The 12,278-nt window shown below is 62.7% G+C and overlaps 1 protein-coding gene across 1 annotated transcript in view; it reads right to left on the bottom strand.

Moving 5' to 3' along the window:
• The window catches only part of CHLNCDRAFT_57723 (hypothetical protein), a gene marked incomplete at its 5' end in the record, with an annotated part of 63,095 nt that overhangs the window by 37,775 nt on the left and 13,042 nt on the right, over window positions 1-12,278 (bottom strand). Inside the window, 19 exons of the mRNA XM_005847850.1 lie at window positions 51-447; window positions 687-897; window positions 1,040-1,288; window positions 1,406-1,700; window positions 1,874-1,923; window positions 2,592-2,709; window positions 2,874-3,056; window positions 3,415-3,521; window positions 3,666-4,260; window positions 4,358-4,606; window positions 5,082-5,320; window positions 5,775-6,198; window positions 6,369-6,528; window positions 6,634-6,725; window positions 8,329-9,335; window positions 9,422-9,824; window positions 10,211-10,464; window positions 10,586-11,411; window positions 11,511-12,070. Of these exons, the coding sequence (XP_005847912.1) occupies window positions 51-447; window positions 687-897; window positions 1,040-1,288; window positions 1,406-1,700; window positions 1,874-1,923; window positions 2,592-2,709; window positions 2,874-3,056; window positions 3,415-3,521; window positions 3,666-4,260; window positions 4,358-4,606; window positions 5,082-5,320; window positions 5,775-6,198; window positions 6,369-6,528; window positions 6,634-6,725; window positions 8,329-9,335; window positions 9,422-9,824; window positions 10,211-10,464; window positions 10,586-11,411; window positions 11,511-12,070 (6,419 nt within the window). The remainder of the gene's footprint in view (window positions 1-50; window positions 448-686; window positions 898-1,039; window positions 1,289-1,405; window positions 1,701-1,873; window positions 1,924-2,591; window positions 2,710-2,873; window positions 3,057-3,414; window positions 3,522-3,665; window positions 4,261-4,357; window positions 4,607-5,081; window positions 5,321-5,774; window positions 6,199-6,368; window positions 6,529-6,633; window positions 6,726-8,328; window positions 9,336-9,421; window positions 9,825-10,210; window positions 10,465-10,585; window positions 11,412-11,510; window positions 12,071-12,278) is intronic.

The raw sequence follows: 12,278 nt of genomic DNA, 5'->3' as shown, positions 1-12,278 counted from the left end.
CCACTCTCCAGTTGGTCTGGCGGCATCATTGCACCCCTTGTATCACTCACATGTGTGTACAGCTTCTCCACACCGCTGAAGCCAGTCGCCCGCTCGTGGTGCTCCTTGATCACTCGGGGCAGCTCCTCGAGCGGCACCACGGGGCACCACCGCCACTCTCCGCTGCGCTTGACGCAGCGGCACAGGATGTCCTGACCGCCAGCGCCCTTCAGCACCTGGAAGAACTGCAGCACCTTCTTGCTGTAGTTCTTGGCGCCGCCCTGCACTGCCGCCCCCCCTCCCGCACCCCGCCGCCGCCGGCCTGAGGGCGCCTGCTGGTCGCCCTGCTTGATCCGGATGATGCCCTCTACATCTGACTTAGTGAGAAACACATTCTTGGCGCCGTTTTGGCGCCGTTCTAAGGCATAAAGGATGACAGGTTGGTTCATAATTTTAAATTTGCGGCAGCTGCGGGGTGCGGGAGGGGAGAAATAGAAGCCTTAGAGACTCTGAAAGGCGAAGGAAAGGGAGGGATCGCGGGAGAGAGCGTGCCTGATGAGCCAGACGAATCGGGGGAGGTGCCACATCAGCGGGCAACACATGACGTGGTGCTGAGCTGGCACTCCATGTATATCGTGGCCTTTCGGCTGCCGGCTGCGCTGCAACGCACCCTCTGCAGCATGATATGCACCGGCGGGGCCACCCACTGCGCCTCGCGCTGCCAGTAAGCTGCTGCAGGGCGCGAGGGGTTGGTCAGGCTGCTGCCGGCTAGCGCCTCAGGTGGACACTGCAGCAGGGCGTGGGCGTTGGTGCCTTGGAAGGCGTAGGCGCTGACGCCGCTCAGCATCTCGCCACTGGAGTCGTGGAGAGGCAGGCCGGTGGTGGCGCGGGGCATAGTCCACTTGGGCTGCGGCGTGCCTGCAGGAACCGGGCAGCACACTCCCAACAGGCTAACCAGATATGTGTGCCTGTCCACAATAAACCATCTTATGGCTGGCAAGGAGTGTAGAGCAATGCTTAACGCTGCCAGGTCAAGCAATGGCTATAAGTGCCCATTCACCTGTGACCTTCATGCTGGTGATGACGTAAGGATTGAGGTGGCGCAGGTGGCTGATGCCCAGCGAGTGTTTGCCGCCCAGTGCCATGGCGGCATGCGCAAAGCCCACCATGCCCGAGGCAGGCTCCGAGTGGCCGACCCATGACTTGGACCCAAACAAGGCCAGCGGCTGCTGCACGCGCTTCGCGTTTTGGCGCTCCACCAGGACCGCTGCTGCGGCACCCACTTCTATAGGGTCGCCCAGCGGGGTGCCTGACCAAGGGAGGGAGGAGGAATAATGAGTGGCTGCCAAAGCGATGGGGTGCTGGGGTGTTCATGCATCACAACCACATTATGGAAGCTGCTGCTGGGAGGCAGCCACATGCACACCTGTGCCGTGCATTGACAGCTCCGTGATGCTGCCAGGTGCAAGACCCGCCTCATCCAGCGCAGCGCGGATGACAGCCTGCTGGCCGGGGCCGTTGGGGGCAGTCAGAGTACTGCTGCGCCCGCCCTGGTTGACCGCTGTGCCCGCCAACAGCACCACCCGGCCACCGGACGTGGTGTCCTCGTAGCCACCGATGGGGTGCAGCAGCACGCTGACTGCCGACTCGGAACGCACGTAGCCGTCGGCGGCGGCATCCAGGGCCTTGCAGCGGCCTTCAGCAGCCATCATGCCTGCCCTCTGCACAGCAGTAATCCACTAGGCAGTGCATCAGCCTAGTAAGAATAAACCTGGGGGCAGATAGGGGAGGCCAATCGTGGACCAGGCTTCCCACTTGCCTGGAACATGGCAAATGTGTCTGGCGTGAGTGCCAAGTTGACGCCGCTGTTCACCGCTAGGCTGCTCTGCCCCACCAGCAGGCTATTGAAGGCCATATGCAGGCTGACCAGGGAGGAGGAGCAGGCTGCATGTAGGGAGAGGGAATGGGCAGGAAGGAATGGATGGAGCAGTGCGATGATGGCTGGATCTTGCATCAACGCATTCTCTGCCTCCAGCCATGTGGCACCACTCTGCGAGCACCCCATCCACCTGTGTCCACAGAGAGCGCTGGCCCCTTGAGGCGCATGGCGTAGCTGAGGCGGCCGGATACCACAGACAGTGCGGTGCATGTTGGCATGGGAACGCCAAGCCCGGCACGGTAGCGGCGGCTGACTGAGTAATGGCACAGCCGACCGCCGCGGCAGGCCACTTTGCACTCCTGCCTGCAATGCATGCACCCTTACATGTGCAGCCTTCTGGTATTTTCATGTGCCTGGGAGATGTGCGGGCATGGGGGCCCATGTGCCCCATGCCATTTGAGTGCCCGGCGGCGGCGCTGCCTGCCGCCGGGAGCCCGCACCAGCATCGGCACCCGTCGGCCTGGCAGGCCTAAGCTGCTAAGGATCCCCACGTCCCCCACCACGTTGTGGGGGTTGCGTGTCCGGCAGGACGGGGAGCGGGGCCAGGGTGGGGTGACCCTGGGACGCTCAGCTGGGGGGAGGGTGGTCGGAGCCATGGAGAGGGTGCTCCATGGTCCACCCCCTCTCTTGATGCCCCTTGATCACGTGTGCCCCCTGCCCAAGGTCTGCTCACGCGGCCTATCATAGCGGGGTGACTGTAACACAGGGTAGCCGGTGGCTGAGTAGGGCGACGTGTAGGCTCCCATCATGTGTTTGGACATCACACGATGGTAGTCGTTGGAGGACACGCCCTAAATAATTGGCGGAGCAGGGAGAAAGGCAGGGTGGAGGCGGACGTAATCCGGCAATGACATGCCTTCATGCAAGGTGGACACTGGCTGAACTGCCGCTGCTTTTACTGCTGCTGAACAGCTGAACTGCTCAGTTCGTTTATGTTTGAGCTGCAAGCACTCACCACAAACACGCCCCAGTTGGCACGCAGCAGCTCGTCCGCCGCCTCGGCTGAACGTGCCAGCAGCACCTCGCTGGCAGTCTCCAGCAGCAGGCGCTGCTGCGGATCCATCAGTGCCGCTTCGGGCTCGCTGATGCTCAACGCGGCGGGGTCAAACAGTGCCACGCCATCCAGGAACACGCCAAACTGCAGAGCATCAATGCAGAGAACACGTTGACAAGGCTCGAGCTAGTAGACAGGCCACATGCACTTTGCAGTTCCAGGTGCAGCTTGCCTGGACGGGGGTGCCGCTGACCAGTTCTGCCTGCGCCTCCACGTCCCAGCGCTCCACTGGAATGGGAATGCTCTGGTCGCAGGGCTGCGGGCACAACATTGCATCTCCAGCCGAGCGCACAGCCAACTCACTGGCGCCCACAAGGCGAAGCTGTGGAGCCACATCTGCAGGCATCAGCTCCAAGCTTCCCAGGCTGCCTTCGTCTTCCGATGCCCAGTCGACCTCATATCCTGCTGCCGCCAGCTCAGCATGCTGCTGACTCAGCGCCACTTTACCCGCCATAAAGCCTGCTAGCGCGGAGATGGTAGGGTAGTCAAACACCAGGGTGGAGGGTAGCTCAACGCCTGCCTGCTTCTCGAGAGCGTTGCGGAGCTCGACTGCGGGACACGGCAGGGAGAGGGGCATGGCAAGAATTTGTTCCCCTCCAAATTGGCAAGGCCACCCGCTTTCAACCCTGCTCTCAGCCCAGAAAGCAGAGCGATGCGACCTGCAGCATAGCAGGCCGGTGTGCAATACCCTACCTGAGCCAAGCGAGTCCAGGCCGGCCGCCATTAGCGGATCGTCCAGCCCAACCGCCGAGCCCAGCACTGAGGCCACTGCCTCCTGCACCTGAGCCACCATGTATTCCTTGCTGGCTGCGGCATCAGAGGCTGCTGTCCCAGCAGCGGCTGCGGCAGCGATCTTGACGGGCCGCCTGGATGCCGCCGCAATGCGCCGCCTGGGAGATGATCGGCGGTGCCTGCTGGATTTCACATCCGCATCGCCAGCTGCCTCCTCAATGGCAGCTGGCAAGGCGGCGGGGCCGGCCCGAGCTGCTGTCTGCTCCTTGGCAGTGTCTGCTGCGGCCTCAGCTTCGAAAGCAGCAAACATGGGGGGCAGAGGGCCGCCGCCCAGGCGCTGGATGAAGCGGACCCAGCGGAACGGCACCACTGCCGTAACAGCCGGCAGTGCTGCTATTCCATGAAGCAGCATGAGTGCTTGAATGGCACCCACCCCCTGGTCTGGAGCAATCATGCGCATGCCCAGGCGCTCAACTGCCTTGGCGGTGGCTGCATTGCCGGCCGCCATGCCGCCCTCAGCCCAAGCGCCCCACTGGATGCTCAGCCCACCCAAGCCCTGCACGAGATGTGTGGAACGTGGGATGGATGGGAGACAGGGGGAGGACGATGGACAAGGTGCGCAATTATGGTAGTGTGCTCTATCAAGCGCGCACCTGTTCCCGCCATCCATGAGCCGTGGCATCCAGCACCGCGTTCGCTGCGCTGTAGTTGGCCTGGCCAGGAGAGCCCAGCAGAGCTGCCACCGAGGAGAACGTCAGATGCAGTGCCGAGGGCTGTAGGCCAACAGGCAGCTGCCATAGGTGAGCACCCGATGCCTTGGGTGCAAAGGAGGTGCGAATGCTCTGCATGGTCTGGTTGGCAATGGCGGCGTCCGCTAGCACGCCGCCAGAGTGGATCACTCCCTGCAGAAAGCCAGCAGCAAAAGGAAAGGGTTGAAAAGGCAAAGCAATTCAGCCACTGGCCAGCCGGAATGTCGACAACCTCCCTCACAAGTGGCACAAACCTGTAGTCTGCGACCGTGTGTGGCTGCCAATGCAATAGCTGCCACCTCATCTCCGCTGGCGGCGTCGCAGCGAACCAAATGGAAGGCAGCGGCAGCGCCGCCGCCTGCGACGAGCTGCTCCACCGCGCCAGCGTCTGCGCCAGGGCGGCCGCTGCGACCCAGCAGCAGAATGTTTGCCACCTGCTGCTTTGCCAGCCAGGAGGCCACCAGGGAGCCAATCATGCCCAGCCCACCAGTGACGACGACAGATCCCTACACATCACAAAAGGAGCGCTGTGGAAATGTCCCAAACCTCTCTTCAGACTATGCATTTGCACCAACATGCATATCCAGCACGACCATCGGACGGAGGGACTGCCTACAGGGAGACTGACCTTTTCAGTGCCCTGCTGCTGCTGCAGAGTGCGTGCATGGACCACAATCTTGCCGACGTGGCGGGCCTGGCTCATCTGGCGCAAAGCGGCGCGCACGGCAGCCAGTTTGTGCACCACGCGCGGCAGAGGGCGCAGCGCGCAAGTGGCGAGGTCGGAGGCCAGGCGGGACAGGGTTGCGTTCACAGCGGGCGGAGGCAGGAAGTCCACAGCCACCAGTGAGTAGGCGACGTCGGGGCGCTCTGCGACAGGGAGGACAGCAGGAGATAGGGGGATTAGGCTGTAGGGAAGAGTAGGAAAGGCAAGGAGCTCGAGGGGTAGCTGAAGCCTGCTATTCGAAACCAGATCCGGTTAGCCGGCAGCCAGTTTTGCGAGTCATCCAAAATAAAATACAGTTCGACTGACTGCTTCATCGAAGGTTGGAACGGTTGAGAACGTTCAATAAACGCCGATCGATACAGTGGTGAGCATGTATCGGTTCAGCAACTCGACTGGGAGCTATTGAGAAATGGAACTTTCAATCGGGGTGAGCGGCAATGCAATCCGATAAACGGCAGCAATCGTTATTTTTTCTGCTGCCGAAACATGTCAACCGGGAGCCAATTCCGTTGGACCTTTTCAATGGATCAACTTAGCTAGGGGCTCTTGCAGGAGTCCTAAGCATCCCAGCGCATCCCCCTGCCACTCTCAACTCACCCTGTGCTACCCGTGCCGCACTCCAGATGTCGCGCTTGCTGATCTCCACAAACCGGCCGCCGGCGCTCAGCGCCGCCAACGACCCCGCCACCATGCCGCTGCTGGTCAGGCTGTTGAGTGCCACGCTGGCGCCACCCAGCTGGGCTGCCTCTGATGCGAACACGGTGTCCCGGGAGCCCAGCACCTGGCTGGGGCCCAACGAGCGGACCAACGCCCGCTTGTTGCTGCTGCCGGCAGTAGCCAGCGTCTCGGCACCCAGGGCAGCGATGAGCTGAATTGCAGCAATGCCCACGCCGCCAGCAGCAGCGTGCACCAGCACCCGGTCTCCGGGGAGCACCGCCGCCGACTGGCGGAATGCACTGTCCACTGTGATGCAGACGGTGGGTGTGGTGGCCGCCTCCTCAAAGTCCAAATTGGTGGGCATCTGCAGCAAGGCGAGAGAGGAGCACATCGTCGGCGTTTCCAACTCCCATCCAAAAACAACTCATTGAACTGACACGCAAGGTGATTGGACGGTACGCTGCAAGCATCCTCCTAGGCAAGCGAGCTCCATGCCTCCGGCTAACTCACATGAGTGACGGTTTGAGCACTGACATGCACGTGGCTGCCCAGGCTGCCGCCAGCCAGCCCAAACACGGCGTCACCAGGCCTGAGATGGCTCACGCCAGCACCAGATGCCACAACCACGCCGGCACAGTCACCGCCGGGCGCACCGGGGTCTCCTGGGTACATGCCCAGCACGTTGAGCACATCCCTGTGGTATGGTGGGGAAGACAACACGACTTGCACTGTCAATCGACTGACGGGGAGAGTTGAGATGCATCTGGCACCCTCCATCTCCACTCAGCCCTTAGCGCACCTGAAGTTGATGCCCACTGCCTTGACTGCAACCAGCAACTGGCCCGCGCCCACACTGGCAGCACTGCCATCCACCGGCAGTGGCGCCAGGTTCTGCAGCGCGCCACGCGGCTGAGGGAATAACTGGAAGGGGGACAGCATGGACTTGACAGCGCTTCGCTGCAAGGAGGCTGCCACCAGGCTCCCGCCTTGGGCTGCCAGGCCATATGGGCTCCCCTGCGCCTCAGGTGAAGGCGGCAGCAGGGCGCCTGCCTTGCTAGCTGGAGCGGCAAGCATTGCCGCGGCCACCAGGGCTGTGCCAGCCGCCAACTGCTGCTGCAGGTCGATGGCTTGCACGTCGAATGTCGTGAGTTCCTGCGCCATGGTGCGAGCGAGGGCCCACAGCCCGGCAGCCTGCGCCATGCTGCTGCCAACGGCAGCAGGACCAGCCGTCGTCACCGGCAGTGCACCCTGAGTGAGCAGAGCCACCGACTGAAGGCTGCAAGTAGCGGCTTGCTGCCCCACCGAGATGGCAGCAGCAGTCGTGCAGGCGTAGCCACCTGCCATTCCAAGCCGCATGCTACCAGAAGCGGCTGCCTGGGCGGCACAAGATGCAACCTCGCCGCCACTGCTGCTTTGGGTGAGCCATTCGAGTGAGTAAAGCCACTCCTCTTGTCGCAGCGAGTCGCGGCTAGCATCTGTCGCCACCGGAGCAGCCATCAGACGCCTGCCGGCCGGCCTCCTCTTGGGGGCTGTGCTCCCTGTGTTACAGTCACCCCGCTATGATAGGCCGCGTGAGCAGACCTTGGGCAGGGGGCACACGTGATCAAGGGGCATCAAGAGAGGGGGTGGACCATGGAGCACCCTCTCCATGGCTCCGACCACCCTCCCCCCAGCTGAGCGTCCCAGGGTCACCCCACCCTGGCCCCGCTCCCCGTCCTGCCGGACACGCAACCCCAAGTGTGCTACCCAAGGGCCGCGCCTCCATTTCTTGAATGGTGCACGCCGCCCTGCCACTGCTGCCGTTGGCCAGGCAATAATCTGTGAATGTGGCATCGCCATCGTCAGGCACCAGTTCAGCTGAAGGGCAGGACAGAGCCACAAACCCACTGCTCTTGCTGTGGCCTGCTGCTGACGCTGTGGCTGGCTTGCTGCCGAGGAGCAGGAGGCCGACACCTGCGGGGATGCGCAGCATGGAGCCAGCAGCTGGCACAGCTGCCAGCTGCAGACAGCAATCCAGCACGGCGGGCGACACCGTCACAGCCGATTCGTCGTGGCTGCTCCGGGCCAGCTCAGCAAAGGATACTGCCTGTCGCTGCTGGATGGTGGTGGCCAGCAGTTGCCTGCTGGGGCCGAGTCGCTGCTGTCGCTGCTGCGGTACAGCTGGCCTGACAGCCGCTCTGTCGCCACGGCCGAACCCAGGCGCAGTGTGGGCCACGTGGCAGTCCACATGGAGCGTTGGCCTGCTCTTACTGCCGCCCTGAACCGACTGTACTGCCACTGCTCCATCAGCTGCCGAGTAGCTGGCCTGCAAAACAACTGCCCCACCAGCTGCGGAAGGCTGCGGCAGCAGCAGCGGTGCTACGATGCTCGCGCCTTCCAGCGCTGCCTCTGTCAACGCTGGCCCACCGCTGCCGTGTGCAGCGGCCAGCATGCCAGTGGCTGAGCCGGCCATTTCAAAATAGCCAGCCCCCGGGAAGACTGGCCGTCCAGACACCTGGTGATCCCACAGGTAGGACAGCCCAGAGCTGCCCACAGCAGTGGCACCCGCCAGGCAGCAGGCCAACACAGCCTTGTGGCCCTTGGCTGGGCGGAAGGACTCCAACAGGCTGTGGACAGCCGGCGACACCCAGTAGCGCTGCTGCTGCCAGGCCGAGCTGGCGCCCATGGGGCCCACCCTGGCGCTGGCGAATGGAGCAGCCGCCAGCAGAGCGTGGGCATTGGTGCCTTGGAATGCAAACGCGCTGGTGCCGATGACAGCATGCATATCTGGGCTGGCCTCATTGGCGGGCAGGGTGCCCAGCTCAGCGGGCTGGCGTGGAACTGACCAGCTTCCAGGCTGCCGCTCCATGAGAGCTGTGACATATGGATTCATGGGTCCAAGGTGCAGCACAGGCAGCTTCACGGCACGGGCAAGAGCCAGGTGGGCATGTGTCAGGCCCACAACGCCTGCTCCTGGCTCTGAATGCCCAATCCATGATTTGCTGGCCATAAGAACAAGTGCAGCCCGGGCGTTGCTGCTACTACCGCTGCTGCCGACCGCCAACACTGCTGCTGCTGCTCCCACTTCAATCGGGTCGCCGAGCGCTGTCCCAGTACCATGCATGCTGAGTCCAGCCACCGCAACAGCTGCCAGGCTGGCGGCGCCTAGCGCCTGGCGCATCACTTCCTGCTGGCTGGGACCGTTGGGAGCCGTCAGGCTGCTGCTGCGTCCATCCTGGTTGACTGCGCTGCCCGCGAGAGTTGCTACCGGCCCACTGCCGTCACTGGCGCCGGCCTGCTGCAGCAGTAGCACTCCACAGGCCTCTGCCCTCCCGTAGCCATCTGCCGCTGCGCTCAGCGCCTTGCAACGGCCGTCAGGGGCCAGCATGCCGGCCTTTTGGGCAATGGCGGAGGTCTCTTGGTGCAGGATGAGGTTGACACCAGCAGCCGCAGCCGAGGCAGACTGGCGCAGCTGAAGAGCGTTGAAGCCCATGTGCACGCTGACCAGTGATGAGGAGCAAGCTGCAAACGTGGGCAAAGGGCAAGGGATGCCAGCATAAGCATCAGGTAGGGGAGAGTATCCATGCAGTACAGGTTCCTAAGCTTACCCGTGTCGATGGTAAGGGCGGGGCCCCTCAGCCCAAAGCTGTAGCTGATGCGCCCGCTGACCACGCTGGATGTGGTGCCTGTGGCTGTATAGGTGGTCACGCCTGCAGACTCTGAGGTCAGGCGCCCATAGTCCTCAAATGATGTGCCCACATAGACACCACAAGCCGCCGCTTCACGGCGCTGCACACACACGCAACGAGGAAGTTGGTTGAGGCAGAAGCGGGGACAGCTTTCTTTTCCAGCACATGTCTGTCTGCTGCACATGCTTGCCTGCAGGGTGTTGGTTCCGCCTTGCATCAGCGCCTCTGCCACCGACTCCAGCAGCAGGCGCTGCTGCGGATCCATGAGCACCGCCTCGGCGTCGCTGATGCTGAAGGCTGCGGCATCAAACAGGTCAACCACCTGCATAATACCAGCGCCAGGAGATTTCAATATCACACTGATATGCACAGGACCACTAGCTGGCTTGAACAACACACTGAGGTGGAAAGTAGCAGCCTTATCTTCTTATCTTGCCTGAAGTATGCTGGTGAAGCGATAAGGGAGCCCTCCCACCAGGGGGGTACACAGGCGGTCCACGTCGTACCGAGCGAGGCCAACCGGGGCCAAGGAATCTCGGCTGTAACCTCAGACACAAAATGCAGGCAGCGGTCAATCGATGGTGAGCGCAAGCCAGACAAACTTCTCCAAGTCTCTGCACTCATGCATGGCGGCAAGCCACGCACGCACCTGTCAGTGTTGCCGCCTGCCATGATGCCTGCAGGCTGGCGAGTGACGATGGCTGACACCTCCACAGCACCACTGCCACTGCTGCTGCCAGCTGCCAGGTCGTAGAAGCCAGAAGTATCCACCAGGGAGGTGTCCAGCAAATTCGACAGAAAGTCGGCCTCCATGCCGCCGGCTGCAGGAGCTGCCGCTCCACCAGGGGGAGCCAGCATTGTGCTGACCAGGCGTGCAATGGCGGCCACAGTTGGGTAGTCAAACACCAGGGTGGAAGGCAGCTCGATGCCAAGCTTGACCTCCAGGCTGTTGCGCAGCTCGACTGCACACATACAAACAGATGCACACATGCACAGCAGGCAAACTTTCATCACCTCAGGATCCATCAAGTTCAAGCTGCTCCAGTTGCCACCTGCCCTCCTGCCCACCAGCCTCCACCCCACCTGAGCTCAAAGAGTCCAGGCCCGCCGACATGAGTGGCACATCGTCCACCACGTCGCCTCCAAGGATGCCGCGTAACACCTCAGCAACCTCGCCCTGGATGTATGCCAGATGCTCGGCGCTGGCGGCTTCCCCCACCTCCTTTTCCTCTCCGGTGCTGCCCGCCGCCGCACTTTGCCCAGCCGCTGCAGCTGCTGAGGGATGGTTGGTGCTGATGAACTGGGAAATAGCGTTGACTGTGGGGTAGTCAAACACCAGGGTGGAGGGCAGCTCCAGGCCCAGCTTGCCCTCCAGACTGTTGCGCAGCTCGACTGAAGATAAGCTGTCCAGGCCAGCGGCAACAAGCGGCTCATTGGCGCCAACATCGGCGCCCAAGATGCTTCGGGCTGCTGCCGCCACCTCCGCTGCCACATGCTGCTTGAAGACCTCCAAGGCAGCGCTGGTATGTGGTGGCACAGCTGATTGGCGTGCCACCCGTGGTGCTGCCACGACTGGCCTGGCGGCGGGTCGTGGTGCGGCAGGCGATGCCTCCCTGCCGGCTGTAAGTGCTGGTGCCACCTGGTCTGCAAAGGCAGCAAACATGGATGGCACCGGCTTGCCTCCCAACCTGCCAATGAAGGTGGGCCAGTTGAAGGGGACGGCGGTGAACACGCCGCCGCCGCTGCTGGTGCTGGGAGAAGACAGGAGGTCGTGCAGAGCTCCCATGCCACGCGCAGCATCAATCATGGCCATGCCCATGCGTTGCACCCGTAGCACCGTGGAGCGGTCCTGCGCTGCCATGCCTCCTCCTGACCACGCGCCCCACTGCACGCTGGCTGTGAGCAGCCCCTGCAACAACGGAAGCACCAGAAAGACACTTTTGAGAGAAAGGATGTGTGTCTCAGCCAGTTCATCAAAAGGATGCCATTGCCTCGCCGGTAGACCGACCTTTTGTTGATGGTTGCTTGCCATGGCATCCAGTGCCGCATTGGCTGCGCTGTAGTTAGTCTGGCCTCCTGAGCCCAGCAGAGCCGCAACCGAGGAGAACAGCACTTGAGCAGCAGCTGGCTGTGCTTGCACGGTGTGTTGCCAGCGTTGCGCAGCTGTCACCTTGGCTGAAAACACAGCTCGGATGCCAGCTGGCGCCTGCTTGGCCAGGGTGGCATCAGCCAACAAGCCGCCAGAGTGAAACAGCGCTGTCAGCGCCGCCATCGAGCCAGCTGCTGGCTCCAGTGCACTGCTGCTGCCCTCGCTGCCTGCCACATCAGCCATGGCCAGAGTCATGGCTGCTGCTGAGTTTGCCAGCAGACATGTCAGGCTGGCCGCTGCCTCAGTGCCTGCCAGGCGGCCGGTGCGCCCAAAAAGCACCAGCTGAGTTGCCAGCTCAGCATCCTCCACCCATCTGGCAAGTACCAGGCCCAGGGAGCCCATGCCGCCTGTTACAGCTATCCTGCCGCGGGCAGCCTTGATGGCAGCGAGCTGCCCTCTGTTGCCGCCCGCTGTCGTGGCTGGCGAAGAGGCACAGGGCAGCAGGGCAGCCGAGTAGATGGCGCCGCCCCTTGCTGCTCTGCCATAGGCTTCAGAGGTCATCGGAGGCAGCGCCGCAGTAACTGCCGCCAACTCGAGGAAAGCATTGTCTGGCTGTGGCGCTGCACCTGCTGCCGCAAGGATATCGCTGTCGCTAGCAGATGCGGTCGTGGATGTCTGCTCCAGAGC

This window comes from Chlorella variabilis, assembly GCF_000147415.1.
Source record: "Chlorella variabilis unplaced genomic scaffold CHLNCscaffold_9, whole genome shotgun sequence".
NCBI lineage: Eukaryota > Viridiplantae > Chlorophyta > Trebouxiophyceae > Chlorellales > Chlorellaceae > Chlorella > Chlorella variabilis.
This window is presented reverse-complemented; position numbering and strand designations above follow the sequence as displayed.